Source organism: Daphnia pulicaria, chromosome 4, assembly GCF_021234035.1.
Source record: "Daphnia pulicaria isolate SC F1-1A chromosome 4, SC_F0-13Bv2, whole genome shotgun sequence".
NCBI lineage: Eukaryota > Metazoa > Arthropoda > Branchiopoda > Diplostraca > Daphniidae > Daphnia > Daphnia pulicaria.
Window position 1 is genome coordinate 12,019,100 of NC_060916.1, and position 14,938 is coordinate 12,034,037.

General features: G+C 41.3%; 2 protein-coding genes and 1 long non-coding RNA gene across 3 annotated transcripts; 2 read left to right on the forward strand and 1 right to left on the reverse strand.

The window, feature by feature from the left end:
- Positions 1–2,876: 2,876 nt before the first annotated feature.
- On the forward strand, positions 2,877–5,935 carry LOC124337415. The gene is made up of 4 exons (XR_006917342.1): positions 2,877–4,411; positions 4,578–4,667; positions 4,860–5,077; positions 5,152–5,935. It is a non-coding gene; the product is annotated as an uncharacterized LOC124337415 (long non-coding RNA).
- A 4,246-nt stretch (positions 5,936–10,181) lies between these two features.
- Positions 10,182–12,361, forward strand: LOC124337186 (C-type lectin 37Db-like). Its single transcript, XM_046791284.1, has 5 exons — positions 10,182–10,487; positions 10,795–10,907; positions 11,168–11,276; positions 11,364–11,479; positions 11,766–12,361. Exons 1-5 carry the CDS (start codon positions 10,421–10,423, stop codon positions 11,895–11,897), a joined length of 537 nt encoding a protein of 178 aa, XP_046647240.1. The 5' UTR covers positions 10,182–10,420; the 3' UTR covers positions 11,898–12,361.
- A 35-nt stretch (positions 12,362–12,396) lies between these two features.
- LOC124337066 (neuropeptide F receptor-like) lies at positions 12,397–14,046 on the reverse strand. The gene is made up of 2 exons (XM_046791092.1): positions 13,740–14,046; positions 12,397–13,665 (listed from the first exon to the last, which is right to left on the reverse strand). The coding sequence occupies exons 1-2, from the start codon at positions 13,979–13,981 to the stop codon at positions 12,756–12,758; spliced, it is 1,152 nt and encodes a 383-aa protein (XP_046647048.1). The 5' UTR covers positions 13,982–14,046; the 3' UTR covers positions 12,397–12,755.
- Between the last annotated feature and the right edge of the window lie 892 nt (positions 14,047–14,938).

Here is a 14,938-nt window from a genome sequence, read left to right on the forward strand (position 1 = left end):
AAAGTGATCGTTACGTCTATTTATATTCCTTGGAGCGAGTAAATACAAATAGAATTTGCGATATCTCAAAGAAGATCTTGTCGTCCGGCAGGGACCATATTCGGCACCAACCATCGGATGTCGAAAAACAGAATCTGATGAAATGGTTTTCCAAAAATAAATCATATAGATCATGTAATCCTAAACAGCTGTGCCACAGCTGATCACGGATCAATAATTCCTTATTGCCCGGAAATCAACGGAGAAAGAGCTCGACTGTTTTTTAATCAATTCTATAAGCTTCTTCGTGGTGGATGCCATGTAAAGCTATCCGCTGATGACCGTGTAAGTCGATAGCGTCTATCCCTGAGCAACATCCCTCATCAACCAATTACATCCAAGCCCAAAACCGTGTGCGACTTCTACCAAGGACTGATACGCTATTAATCGGAGTCGAGGTGATCTGGTTCATTTTGATAAATAATTTCGACAGACGCAATACGGTCAGCAGTTATCAACTTGAGATATAAAGAACTGGAACTGTTAAAGTGTCCAAACGGACAGCACTGGTCAAGCAATACAAGAGGATTCAGCACAAAATAACCCCCCCCCCCCCCCCCCAAAAAAAAAACCGGTTACATAAGCGCTATGCAAATGTACAACTGCCGGTGATGCGGTCTCTCTCTGGCGGACAAATCAAGTTCTAAAGGACAGCCAAGTTGACAGCCAAGTTGACATCCCACGTCCAAACTTTGGGCAACAACAATATCCTATCAAACCTTTTGTGTGTTGGAGATCAAATGGTGGTGTCGCAACAATCCTGAAACATTTGACGGATCTCTTTCTTCTTTTCTGTGAGGACTTTGTGGACTGTGTTGAGCTGAGTTGTCATGTGAGATACAGCCCGACACTCGTCGCCTCGTTTGGAGAGTGACTGAGGAAAGTTCCTTCGTTTCCGGTGGGCGACTTCCGATGTCACCTCCCTCCCCCAGGCAACCAGGATGGATTATGGAATCCTTGGCGACTTGTGTGAAATCGATCGACGGCTCCTGATGCGCTCCAACATTTTTTCTTTGATTCTTTGAGTAGCCGATTCGTATTCGTTACATTTTAACTTTAATGTTGCCAGCTGTATGAAAAAGGGGCCAGGGCCAAATATAGAGTTAAATAGATTCAATAAAACAGGAATTGAACTGGCTGCTGTTGATGGGAAAAAAGTGCTCCGAAAGTAGCTATGCATCCTCTTCCAGATTTATTGAGATTTTAATAAAAGTTTAAACTTTGTACTTGAAAACTACTCGACTAGGAACTCTACGTCAACTTCTACTATAGGCATTTTGAATTAGATAATCAACTTTGATTTCGAGAACCGCCTTCTTACTCTAGTATGACGCATGCGAACATCAATTAAAGCAAGAGCCACCCACCAAGTTTTCCGCTGAATCATTACAGATTGCGAACAGATTGCGTATGCTTTTAAATCATTCAAACAAAAACTTTTTGCAACTCCCAAGCAACCAAGCCTGGCTGTTAACAGTTTTCTACCTAAATTCCCGATCAGAAATAGAAAAATTCTGGGATGATGCTAATAGGATTATTATACAGGGATGATGCCAATAGGATTATTATACACATGCAGCACTTAATGATTGAAAATAAAAAAGGGCAGTATATTAAGTTATTTAAGTTAATCAACTTCATTCTTCTAGTTGAATCAGGTATTTTGACTGACGTATAATTTGCTGACGTCGTTTATCTACCTACACAAAAGCGCCGATCGTCTATATATCTATATAATAAAAGTTTTGAGTGCAAACGAAATAACAAACGATGCGCTGACGTAGGAAATTAATGATCACAAATTCTTCAAATTTGAAAGTAATAATGCGTGTGACGTCCCCCAAGAACCGTGATTATGCAAAACAGCAACACTAGCCATAACCGGTTTGTGTGTTCTGTACACACACACACACACAATTCGGGAGAGAGATGCAAGTCGAGATAGTTGGAGAATATAAAAGATGACGCCTACCCGAATTCTGTGTGTTATGATGAAGGTTGTACACATTTTCCAAATAGGAATAGAATAGTCTAGATACATTTGCATGGGAGATGAAAGGGCTTTTTTGTATACGTAACAACACGGTCGACATACTACCTATTGCAAGTTGCAAAGTCAACCTTTTTGCAATAAATAACAATATAAAGTGAAAGTATACATATATACAAGTCGAAATAGACATATTTAGAGAATGTGTTTCATTTTATTTTGTGTATACTTGATGCTGGAAATCGATCCTCCGGGACTTGCATAGTTTCGAATAGATAGTAGAGTGTTATAAACAGTCCCTGCTGGTTTGGAAAGAAATGAATGATTTATTTTATACAGGTGACGGAAAATACAGTATAATCCATCGTTGGATTGAAAGTTAGACTTTTGGATTTTTTCTGTGTGTCCTAACCAATCCATTTTACACCCGCCTGCTGTCAATGCTCTCCTTTTAAGGTCATTTGTGTCAATAAAAATCGAACGCGTGACAAATTCGGTGAATTGTCTAAAAAACCCGATCCAGGTGAAAATAAAAAAAAAAAAAAAAACAATAAAACAAAAAAAAATGATAAATTCGACCAGTTGAATTCTTGTGTTTTTGCTCTTGTTTCAACGAGAGATTTTCAGTGTCCGGTGTCGGGTTTCACTTCTGTTTGTTTGGTTTTTTCCTTGTCGATAAATTATGTTTTTATTTTCCTAGCAAGTTTGGTCGACCTAGATTAATCAGACTGACAAGATCGTATCCGTACCCGTTGGGACGCATCATTGCACATGATGCTCCATTTTATTCATCAGACCCAATTGCTCAACGAGAAAAAATCAAATCGATCATTCGATTGCACATGTACTTGATCATCGCGCCAAAACAGATTTCCCTGGCTGGTCATTACCATCGTGAAACAGAGCGCAGGGATACGCCCAAGTATTAAATGCACGTAGACTTTTATTTATTCCGTTTCTCCCTGGGTTTTTTGGGCAGTCATTGAAAGTTATATATCCATATCACGGCAACCACCACCACACGTATAACTGGGGTGTTTTTTTTTTAAACTTTTTTGTTGTCATGTGAAAACATTTTACCTTGGCCATCCTAAATGTTTAAAAAAGGAAAAACAGGAGCCAGTTTCTTGTGTTAGCAGCTGCGTGCATCTATAACTCGCTTCGTTTCTTTTCTTTCATTAAAAATGGCGTCAGAAAGTGCCGTCATAGTTCCGCTGGTATGGTTTTAAAAACAAGAAAATTGGGCGACTATTATATACGTGAGAGAGAGAGAGAAATCTTATCTTTTGTGTGTGGCTTATTGATGGCATGATCACTGAGACAGATCCACCAGCCAACAACATACACGGATGTTGTATTGTGTGGGTTTTGCGGTCCCCCCTCCCGGTTGTGTGTTGTGTGTACATGTAGAAAGTTGAGCTACATCGCCCTCCAATTAGTTTCATTAATAGGCTAGCTGGGTAGTGGTGATGATGTAAGAACATCCTACCCCACTTTTGAACCCCCATTATGAGCTGCGGAATTTCACTGATGATGCACCACATAAAAGATAATTTCGTTATCTTTTAGCTACATATAGGTGTGTATTTGTACAGCATGTAATAAGCACGCGAAGCTATAGTATCTAGTTGATTCCAATGTCACTTTCGATCGATAAATGCTAGACGTCCGGAGTGTATCCAGCGTATATGGGTATATCTACTCTTTTTTTGACCGGATACTGATAGTAACAATCCCGGCAACATCCGCCTCACGTCAGTTGTTCGGGACCATCGATCAATCAAGTACAAAAAAAAAAAAAACAAAAAGATACTCCGCATGGATGTATTGATGTAAGGAGGGCAAAGAAGTCTATATAACAGTCAACGATCCTTTACACGCTTCGTATACAACTCATCCATCATCGACACTTTTGTTTTTTCCTGTGGATTTTTTTCTTTGCGATATTTTGGCCAAGCCAATAGGGGGGTTTGTGTTTTTGTTTTGGCTAGCAATAAAATGTAATTGCGCGGATATTTACTGTCTTTTTCGACGTGTACAAGTTCTTATTCGGATTATAGAGTGCTTGTAACACAATCTAGTGTGTTCACTAGTTGGATATCACCTTCATTTTTGCTCATTTGAATTAAAAACTTGGATATCTTATTTTTATACCAATTTTTTAACTTACTATTTTTACAGTTTTTGAGTTTGTTACCTTTTTGGCGGGAAAGAGTACAAGTACATTTGGCAACGGCGCTAATGGCTGCACGAAAATCAGCACAAAATTACAAAAATTTGGTCGACAAGACAGGTCGTCCGTCGTGTTATTAGAATATCTGATCTGATTGCGTCTCTTCATAACAGAACAGCTTAACACACACACACCGTGCTGGTTAGCAGGTAAATAACTGAATAAACTAAGAATACAAATAGTGTGATTATGAGAGCTTAAATAAGGGGAGAAACCTGTTCCAAACTTGTTGGTTCATGCATTTTTAAAATGTGAGCTCCCTGTTGATGCATTAAAGTTTGTTTGCAAAGTAAGTTAACCCTCAACTTTTTACAGATTTGACACCTGAGCCAACCAGAAATGCAAGTTTAACTTGTGCTGGTATCAACCTGTCATCAGCAACAATCTCAGTATATCATCACTAGGGTAATTATTTTGTTACTAACTTTTATTCCTGGAATCTGTCGTAGATATTTTGGTGATGCATGACTTGCATAAGTGCAGGTTACGTGGAAATACACAATTTCTCGTTTCTTAAAAATTTGGAATTGACATCCACCATCTCATTTTCAACTTTTCCACGTTTGTGGTTTCCATAATTTTTATTTTTTTATTTAGATAATCAGCATCCCATTGGTCTGGATTATCTAACAATGTCTGGGGACTCAACTCTTCTCCCCTTCTTTGAATCCCGCCTGCTGTCCTCGTGCACATACTCTGAGTGTGGGTGGATTCACGTGGGACTCGTCTCTCGCCTGGCGTTTTCAACTTTTCTGCTGACGGAGCAACTTGTGGATGCCTGGCCGTAATTCCCAGGGCTTAAAAGTAGGGAAAAGGTACATCTATTATCCCTTTTTTCACTGTTATTTGGCATTGATTATGAACCGTTACATCATCTCCATATCGATAGAAACTTTTAGAGACAGGATACTGCAAAGGAGGCTATCAACTCTTTCGAGGCCGTCCATAGAAATGGTTGGCCTTGGTGGTTCCAAATCATTCTGGGAGTGCTGCATGTTGGCTGCTTGTTTTTTAATTGATGAGCTTCTAAATTTTCTAATGCTTCCACGGTGAAATGATTTGACTTGATTGAGCCCGTCGTTGTTTATTCATTCAAAGCGTATAGAAATTCGCGAGAATTCAGATTAAAAAATCCTGTTCACTTGTTTTGGCCATGGTTGGTTTGGCTACTTTGATTCAATTCACTTATCTATCTGGGTCCGCGATTAATTGAATTAATGGTTTCTTTTTCCTGAAAATCTGTCGCGATAAATCCTACGCGCACAGCCTGCTAAGTAGCTGCTGCGTTGATGGTGAATAATAAACCAAACGGGTTGACATTTTGTTTGAAATCACGGCTGCAGCTTGCGACCAACTGTGATGGGATATTCCTTTAGCAGCTTATCAGTTTAAAATTAAAAAAAAAAAAAAAAAAAGTTTCAGCGTGAACAGACCGGTTTGAATGATAATCGGTTTTCCCTCGAATCTGTTAGCGCGCGAGGGAGCCATTTTTCTCAACGCCACAAAATTTCCAGTTAAACGGAAAATGTTGTGTAATCTTTTCCCCCCTTCACCATTTTTATTTGACCATTCGAGGCTTTCCCCCCCCCCCCCCCCCACTCATTTCTATATGTAGTGAGTCATCCGCTCCATTACCTGCTGCTCTCCGGGGTTATTCGGGACTTTTTCTTTTTTTTAAAAAAACAACAATAACTTTCATTTGTTTGTATTGATTTCCGTTCAATGGCGCTCTAAACACATCCGCGATCCTTCCTATTCACGTCAAAATCAATTTGGCTTGGGTCTCGTTATTTTTATAATGGGATTCCGTCACTCGCAAGACGGCCTTTTAAAACTCCTCCGTGTCTAATAGCGACAATCATTTTTCAATTATCGATCGTTGGGTGTGTTATTCGCTTGTGTAACCTTTTTGAAAAATGCTCACATTCAAACAGAACATTGCTCCGAGCTATCCCTCATTATATATACTGTATCTGTGTCGGTTTATCCCGCATAAATTGAACTGGGAAGAATCCCAAGTCATGCGGCGCTTGGGCTTTTGTGCACGCTGTGCTTGATATTGACCTTAAAGCTGTCTCGGTGTTGTTCGCTGCAGCTTGGAATGATTGATAAAACCAGTATAACCATTTTTGAAAAAAAAAAGAAAATCGTGTCAATACCATTTTCTTCCTGCTCTTATTGTATGTTGTACTATATACACGCCCAGGACCCCCAGCTGAATGTTATAAGACAGCCTGGAGATTGTTAAAAAAAATAATGTTGAGCGACCTTGTGCGAAGTTTGCAAGGTTGCTCGGACTGGAATAATCAAAAGGTATTCAGGTCTATACGTTGAACAAAAGAATTTACTGCTGCCGAGTCTATAATAGTAGCTACTAAACTATAAAGGCTTTGGGACTCTCCTTTTCAACCGCATTCTGTCGTGATATCGTTCAAGAATATCGAGAAAGTCTTTTTCTTTTGATGGTATCATTTCAGACAAATTTCAGACAAAATTTGAAAAGGAACCTGTCGCTTTTATTTATTTGGCCTTTAGGAATGGGGGAGGGGAGGGTGCTATTATCTTTCAAGTAGATCAAGTACTCCTACATTCGTGCAGCACCCAACCCAACGCATATTTTGAATGCACAAGCCCTAAAAAAAGAAGTTGAGTCATTCGTCCTGTGACGTCGCAATCGGATTTCATGGGCCAAAAGGTGCAGCCTTTATTATCATTCGTCGGTTACTGATTGACTTATTCTGAGTGCTGCGGAAAAGATTGCGTAAAATAAGAAGAAAGACGATGTGCAGGTTCGGTAGAAGTTCAATAAGAGCTGGACAAAATCAAATGACGTGTCTTGTCAACTTGAGTGGAGCCCCTCATTATTTTTCCTAGTGGTTGAATAAGGACGTGATTTTTGTTTCCCTCGGTGGATTCGCATTGGCAACGAACCTGCTCCACACCAACCGAAATCAACCGACTTGACTTGGTTTGATTGAAGATCTTCCCTTTTTATTTGGTCCCATCTGAATTGCCGAAATTCTTCTTATCTCCCAATGCCAGTAATGAAATGAATATTTGACGTAACGAGGACAACTGCGAGCATTACAATTTCAGTGAAATGTGAAGGCTCTCGATAGAAAAGATGAGATGATTTGGCTAAATTACGTAATGCGCCAGCCAGAATTGGGTTGAGACTCGATGGACGTCACATTGCATCGTTATACCTGTGCTGGGGTGAGTGAGGATAAATTCGGTCCGAGGGTCTATCGCAAATGGATCGGGAGCGGATAATAATGACAGCCGAGGCCACCGCAACATCTAAAGGGAAAAGGGTTTCGACTATTTTATTTATTCGATTTTCTCTTCTTGTGTCTATAAAACGTGGAAGAAAGTGGGTCATCGCGCGTAATGTTTTTCTCGAGTTGTTGACGGCCCAGCGAAAATATTTTTACAAGAAATAAGTTTGGCTCGTAAAAAGTTGTTGTTGTTGTGTTACGACGTTGGGGTATTCCTGGCCCCGTACGGTACGAGTACACTATTAGAAATATTTTCTTTCTTAATAAAGTTGAGAAAATGTTGAAACAGTTTAATAGTTATTTACGTAATAATAATAATAGCGTCGTAAACATCCGGCACATGTCTTAAAGTAAACAGACTGCATAACCTATCGCACTGGAAACAACCTGCTTTACATGAACTGGGGACGCGTCGTGAGTTCGTGACACGTGCCCAATGTGTGTACACAATTTTGTTTTGGGATGTCCACTTTTTACCCATGAGCTGGATTTTCGTTCGTTTTCTATTTTTCGTTTGTAATTCTTTCTTAAATGTTCAAATAGAAAAATGTCAGATGAACAACTGCCTCACGTGGAGATTCGTATAATTCCCACCGGCTGTTTTATATTTCATTCAACAGTTCCAATAACTTACAAGGGGGGAAACTGACAAAGTTGGAAAAATGATTCCGGCGCGGAAAACTTTCTCCGCTGGTTTAGGGAATTTTCTGCCGAAGAGTTTAGCGGTTTGAGACTTTCTCACGACTCTAGCGAAAGGATAGGGTCCCTTTTGTCCCGCGTGAAAACACTCGACGGGAGCAGAATGAAGCCCAATTTTCCATAGTAGAATCAACTCTATAGGAACAAGACAAACATACTGTTGAGCTCTTTTTCACGTTCTTCTTCTTCTTCTTCTCTCGTGTAAACGGCTGCGGTTTTGTTGTTGGGAGGAGAGAAAGTTGAGCGGCTGTTGGTTTCCGGTCCCCATATAGTGAACCTTTTTTATTGCAATGATTAAATTTTTTCTGGGTTTCTCCTTCCGTGATACTCGTAATGAAAAGAGACGAGATTAAGTGATCGATTTACCGCTCCAATTTGGTTCTAGTTCACCCGGCAATTTTGTTTCTCTTCGTAGACAGGTACTGGCAGAGCATTGAGCCATAAAGCCTTTGAAAACTTTGAGTTTTTGACTTTGACATTTTTCAAATTGTTCCAACTTGACGGGGGAAAAATTGAATAAAATTGGCCACTTGACTTAAATTTCAAGATAACTCTTTGTCCCGTTCTCTTCCCTTCAAATGGCCTTACCATAAACAACAATCAGAGATAGTTGATAAAGAAAACCTTCAAAAAAAAAGATAACGACCCGTTCGTAGGAGGAAACTGATGTAGAAATAACTTTCCCTTTGAAGATTTGGATGAGGCAAAGTGCAACTGAAGGGAAGGGTCTGCATTTTATTTGTTTAATTTTTCGGGTGGAGTCCCATTATCGACTGTTTAGAATTTTATTTCGATTCTTCCGGTTCTTTTCGTTGGAATCGAAGAAACCAAATGAGCGACCTAATGCAAAATCGCGTCCATTTCCTTTTTCGTTTCAAATAAATCGACGCTGTCAATCCCGACAATGCGGCGAACATGTTGAAATCAATTGAACGCGACTCTGCAACTCTGAAACTTGACTCTACATGTACCCAATGTTCACCCATGTTTTCTTTTCAAACGGATTGTATGACATGGCGTAGCTTTGCTATAACCAATAATAATTCCTGGAACGGAACATAATATTCCGCCCGTGTGCCGTGTGCCCTTGCCTTGTTGCTGTTGTTTGAAATGCCAAGTTCCTTTTATGGAACTTCTTGCACTGAAAACTGGAAAAAGGCAAATTCGTTTATGTCACCGACTGTTGCATTTTCAATTGTTAGTCACAAGTTGACAAATCATTATTCGCTTCTTTGGATTTTCCAGCCTTTTTTATTTGTTTCCGAGCAAAATGAAAAACACAAGTCGATTTCACGCTTGGCCAAACTTCATCATCTTCTTTTTGGTGTAATAAAATAAGAAATGGCACGATTCTTCGCCAAACTAAACTGACATTATTTGTGAGTTTACAGCCCATATTCATCTGTTATCGATCACTCGTATCCGAGGCCAGTTCCCCATCGTAAAACATTTGCGTCAAGTGAAAGTGAAAAGGAATCGGCCAAGAATTTCTCGGCAACTTTCTTCTCTGCTGTTCTGGCCGTTCGTTTCCTCCGAGTCTCATAAAACTCTGGTCTCTGCTGTTGCTGTTGGTTCTTTCGTCTAAATGAATGTTGTGTGTGCGCTGCTTTGTTGCTCGAACGAAAAGGCAAAGAAAGAAAGACAAAAAAGAGCCACACTCACGCTGTGCAGTTGGCGGGCGGGAGAGAGAGAGGAGAAGGAGAAGGAGAGAGAGTTGTGCAGCCGCGGTCGCAGGGCGGGAGGCGGGCGCATGTACGAGCCGGAGAAACTGGTTCCCCTCAAAAAGTGGCAGACTCTCAACACCAACCGAATTTCCCTGCTGCTGCTGCAGCACTTGACGTAATAACCGCACGTACTACACACACAGCCAAAGCCAGCCCAGCAGCTGAGTGTTCCAGCAGGTGCTGCCCATAGTCGAGTGTGGCGTGTGTCAGGTAAAAGTTCTCGCCATCGTTGGCCGCCAGTTCCAATGGTCCGCAGACCTTCGTCTTGAAAAGTCGACTTGTTTTTTCCTTCTCCTTTTCGATTCAACATTTTCAAAAGTGCACCTCCGGTTTGTTGTTGCCACCTAAACGGGACTAACTCACGCTTCGGATTTATTCGTCTATTCGTCGATCGTGATCGCCTCTTCTTCGCAAACAGTGCCCTGGTTTCTGACCCATATTTCCATTCCATTCCACCATGATCAAATTTTTGGTTTTGTGTTTGGCTCTCGCCTGCGTCGGACAGTCTGCGCCTAGGGACGAAAGTAAGTTTTCTCCCGCTCTGCTATTTCTCCTATAGTTTCCATCCCCCCCCCCAACAGTCCCGCGTGACTATTTTTCGTTCGACCCGAAAAGGGTCAGTGGGTTAGTGGAGTGCGCGTATCAAGTCTCTACCAGATTTCCCTTTTTCATCTTCATTCCGAGTTCCTCCGTGTTCCCAAGTTTTTTTTTTCTGCGTGTGTGAACTCCTCCCATAGTCGGAAGAGGAGCGTGCGCAACACCTTTAACCATAGATCAAAAAATTACCATAGGAATGTCATTTTTTTTTTCTTTTGGCTATTCCGTATGCAGAATGTTTGAACTGTGTCGAAGAGCCGTCTAGGAGCAGTTTTCTGACGGCCCACTGGACTATGCCGTTGAGTAAACTGGGCGAAAGAAGATACTACCTTGGCACGTTTTTCAAGGTAATCAGCGGCAGAGAGATGCCAGTCTGTTCACCCCCCTTCTAAATAGCTCGTCGACAATAGACGAATGTTTAGATTTTTCAAACATGACGATGATTTCATACTTTTACCTTTCTAATCGTGAGGCAAAAGAAGCCCGTCTCTGACGAGTGAAGCGCAACTTTTCAACATCAATTCATTAACGGTTTTTATTTTTTTTTCACTTTTACTTTTTTCCATCTGCGCTCTTTGACGGCCATCCTGAACGGGAAAACGAACAGGCCAATTGGTACAAGTCGGCCAAATTCTGTAACTACCACGGAATGCAGTTGGCCAGCATCGAGAGCCAAATCGAAAACGACCAGCTGGAGAAACACATAAAAGAATTCGGTATGTGTCCCATTTAGAACTAAAGGCCATTTGTGCCCATAAAATTCCGTACGATGAAAAATTTTCAAAACATTTTTGGATTCCAAGGTTTCGGCAATGAACATTTCTGGACGGCCGGCACCGATCAAGGAGAAGAGGGCAGCTTTTTCTGGATGTCGACTGGGCGGCCGGTGACCTTCACAAACTGGAACGCCGGAGAACCGGTACGTGCGAACATTTTTATTAAAATCAAATGTGTATACAACGTGACAATTGCGAGCAGCAGTAGCACGAGACTGACTTTAGTCGTTTTCCCTTTTTTTTTTTACCGTCTGGAGACAAATTTTCGAGTGTCAATCACGGAATTAGAATCAAGGCAATCTACTCTCCTTGCGTGCGCCAGCGTTTTGTTTTTATTTTATTTTAAACTTTCCAATTGTCACTTGACGAAAATGAATGGCCATTTTCCCTTTTTTGTTTGTCTTCTAATTTTTCTTGTTTTTGGAACAGAACAATTTCCGATACGAGAACGGAGAGGAGGAACATTGTCTGGAGCTGTGGAATCGTGACGGCAAGGGATTGAAGTGGAACGACAGTCCGTGCTCGTTTGAAACTTACTTTGTTTGTGAAGCGCCACTTTAAACGAATCAATTTGAGATAAACAAATAATCACGGACTAACCCAAAAAATAAAAGAAGCAAAAATATTATCAGAGATCAGTTGATGGGTATTTTTAAATAATAATGACACCCCCACCACCCAGCTTTTTTCCATCATCTTCAAAAAAAGTTGATCTCTGTTAATTTTTAATTTGTCACACAAACTACTAAACAAGCTCAATTCAGAGCGGGACTCGCACACTCGCAGAATGAATGGATGTCGTCAACCTATCGATATTTTCTTCTTCCTCTCATCTCACGTAACACACCTCATCGATTTCAAACTTTGTTGAAATTCGTCGAAAAGTTTGACCCACAATTTTATTTCGAATTTTATTCTTTTATTTTTTGAATTCATCGTTTTCTCACTAATTTTTTTTTTCTTATTTTGTATAACAAAATGATTTCACATCTGGATGGATATTAAACAAGAGTTATTAAATTTCACACACGATCGGTTAACATATTTTTTTACTTTTTTAGTCCCATCAGTTGAGAAATAAGAAACCCAAAAACAAATATAATTTGTTATAGACGGTAATATAATGACACGATTTTTTTTTGGATAGGATTAGAGAGAAGTTGTACAGATTTTTAAAAACATTTCCAAGGAGAGAGAGAGAGAGAAAGGCAGCGAAATTTGTCTGACGTCACTTTACGGTCACCACGCGCGGAATATGAACCATCTTTTCTTTTCAAAACACTTTTATGGACAACATGATGTAATATTTAACACAGTCGCTTTCAAAATGAAATGAAATAAATTTCGGGAGTCACCGGGGACTGCCATGTGTCAAAAATCTGTTCGCACCAAATTGGCAAAAGAGAAAAAGAGAAAATTTCAAACGTAAGAAATGGCGTCGGCCAAGGTGAGCTGGGCTTGAATGGTCGTGTTGTTGTTGTTGCCGGTCGTGTTGGTGCCCGAAGCGGATGATTTGGTGTAGCGGATGATTTGCGGGAAGAGCCGGACGAGTTCCGCTCTCAAGTTGTGATTGAGCCAGCCGTAGAAGACGGGATTGAGACAGGCCGAGCTCATGCCGGCCAAGTGGCAGACGGCGTAGACGGTCAACTTGAGTTCCTGGTCGCCGGACAGGACGTAGAAGAAAGCGTCGAGGAGATTGAACAAGTTGAGCGGGATCCAGCACAGGGCGAACGTCAGGGCGATGGCCGACAGGAGTTGGTGGGTCTTGGGTCGGTGGAGGCCCGGCCGGCGGTTGGTGCCTTGAAAGCGACGCCGCAGACGGGCGCAAATGGAAGCGTGGGCGAAGACAATGATGATGGCCGGGATGAGGAACTGAAACAGGGTGCTGGCCACCGAGTAAATGAGAGCCGCTGGCGACGATTCCGGCCACTCTTCCACGCAAAATTGGATCGACGACACGCCCAGCAACTTCTCATTTAGGGGGACGTGTTTCAACGAGCGGAACAAGAAGAGCGGGCAAGCGAAGAGCAAACTGCCCGTCCAGATGCCGAGCAGGAGACACGACACTGTCCAGTATCCGATGGGACCTTCTCTGCGGACTGGGAAAACGATCAAATGGTAGCGATCAATGGCGATGGCTGCCAGTGTCAAAGTCGAGCAATAAACCGACACGCCTTCCATCGAGCCTGCCAACTTGCACAAAAGCGGGTAGTTGCCCAGCGGCCAACTGAAGCAGACCAATTCCATAAATGTCAACGGCATCGTCACCAGACACAAAAGTAAATCCGAGACGGACAAATTAATCATCAACAGGTGACGCAGTTGGTGCCTGTTCAGAAATTGGTCCACAGATCGAATTAAGTACACACATTTTGATAGACTGTTGGGCTATTTTGAACTCACCTGGATCTTTGGCGGAGGACCAGGGTGATGATGAGGCCGTTGGCTAGGACACCAAACAGGATCATGACGGCGTATGCCAGTAGAAGCGGATAGAAAATTGAATTGGGCAATCGGCGATTGTTTTGCAATCGAGACAGCCATTCCATCATCTCAATGTCGACTCTCGGCTGGAATTCCGGAAGAGGTGGGTAGTGATCTTGCGTGAGATTATTGTAGTTATCCATTTCATCTCCGGATTTCATTTTCTCTTCTTTTCAAATAAACCCCAACAACTTATAAGAAACTCAAGTCGTTGAACAGTGGAGGTTTCTTCGGCGACTGGAGCTCATCCAGATGCCATCCGCATCTTTTATTCGGATATAACATGTATAGCGGCGGTTTCGGCGCAAGCGCACTTATATTTCCGGCAACCCGAAAAGATATTTCTTGTAGAGTAGTTCAATCTTTGATTTCAAATTTGCAAGTTTTCTGCTTGTCTCCGCAGTTGATAATTTACATTAATTTGATGCAGTGTCGTCCAAATCTTGATTATAAGATGACTTGTCATTCCCCACATTTCCCAAAAAGGAATATAAGTCCGCGCAGATACGAGTGAAAGTTCAAAAAATTCCCAATTAGCATCAAAGTCTTTGCGCGCCAGACAGTTTGCCACGCATGTGTGCCAGCTCTCTTATAGGAAAGCGCGGATATCATTCGGACACACTGCACAGTGGAATAATAGATTCGACTTCTATTTTGATGCTTGGCGCGGATAACCAGAATAACCAACTTTCAAAAAGTCAAAAGTCAACACACTGGCTTTTATATCATTATTGAATAATAGAAAACTAGATGGATTAGAATTGAAATTCGGGGTTGATACTACTATTATGGCATTGTCAGGAAAGCGGTAACCCCAAATCAAATCGCTAGTTTCTCTGCTCATTCTGATTAACTAAAAAAAAAGAGATGAAACATACGCTACAATTCGATCGATATTTAATCTTGATTGTGACTTTTAAGTCTATCGGAACTAAAGCTCTTTTCTCTACGCCCATAATTGGATACGCCAAGATGAATTCCTCTATTATCTGATACTAGGGAACAGAATGGACAAGATTAAAAGTGGCTGTCTAAAGGAAAAAACCAATCCATTCGTCGACTGAATCGAAACATCCATTCAAGACATTCAAGCATTCCGCCTTGGATTTTTTATTTTT

Bases quoted from the DNA above. Each gene is read 5' to 3' on its own strand.
- LOC124337186 (XM_046791284.1), top strand. From the start codon at position 10,421: ATGATCAAATTTTTGGTTTTGTGTTTGGCTCTCGCCTGCGTCGGACAG. The intron at 11,277-11,363 runs GTATGTGTCCCA...TTGGATTCCAAG, and splicing joins GAAACACATAAAAGAATTCG to GTTTCGGCAATGAACATTTC. The intron at 11,480-11,765 runs GTACGTGCGAAC...TTTTTGGAACAG, and splicing joins ACTGGAACGCCGGAGAACCG to AACAATTTCCGATACGAGAA.
- LOC124337066 (XM_046791092.1), bottom strand. From the start codon at position 13,981: ATGAAATCCGGAGATGAAATGGATAACTACAATAATCTCACGCAAGAT. The intron at 13,666-13,739 runs GTGAGTTCAAAA...ATTTCTGAACAG, and splicing joins GTCCTCCGCCAAAGATCCAG to GCACCAACTGCGTCACCTGT.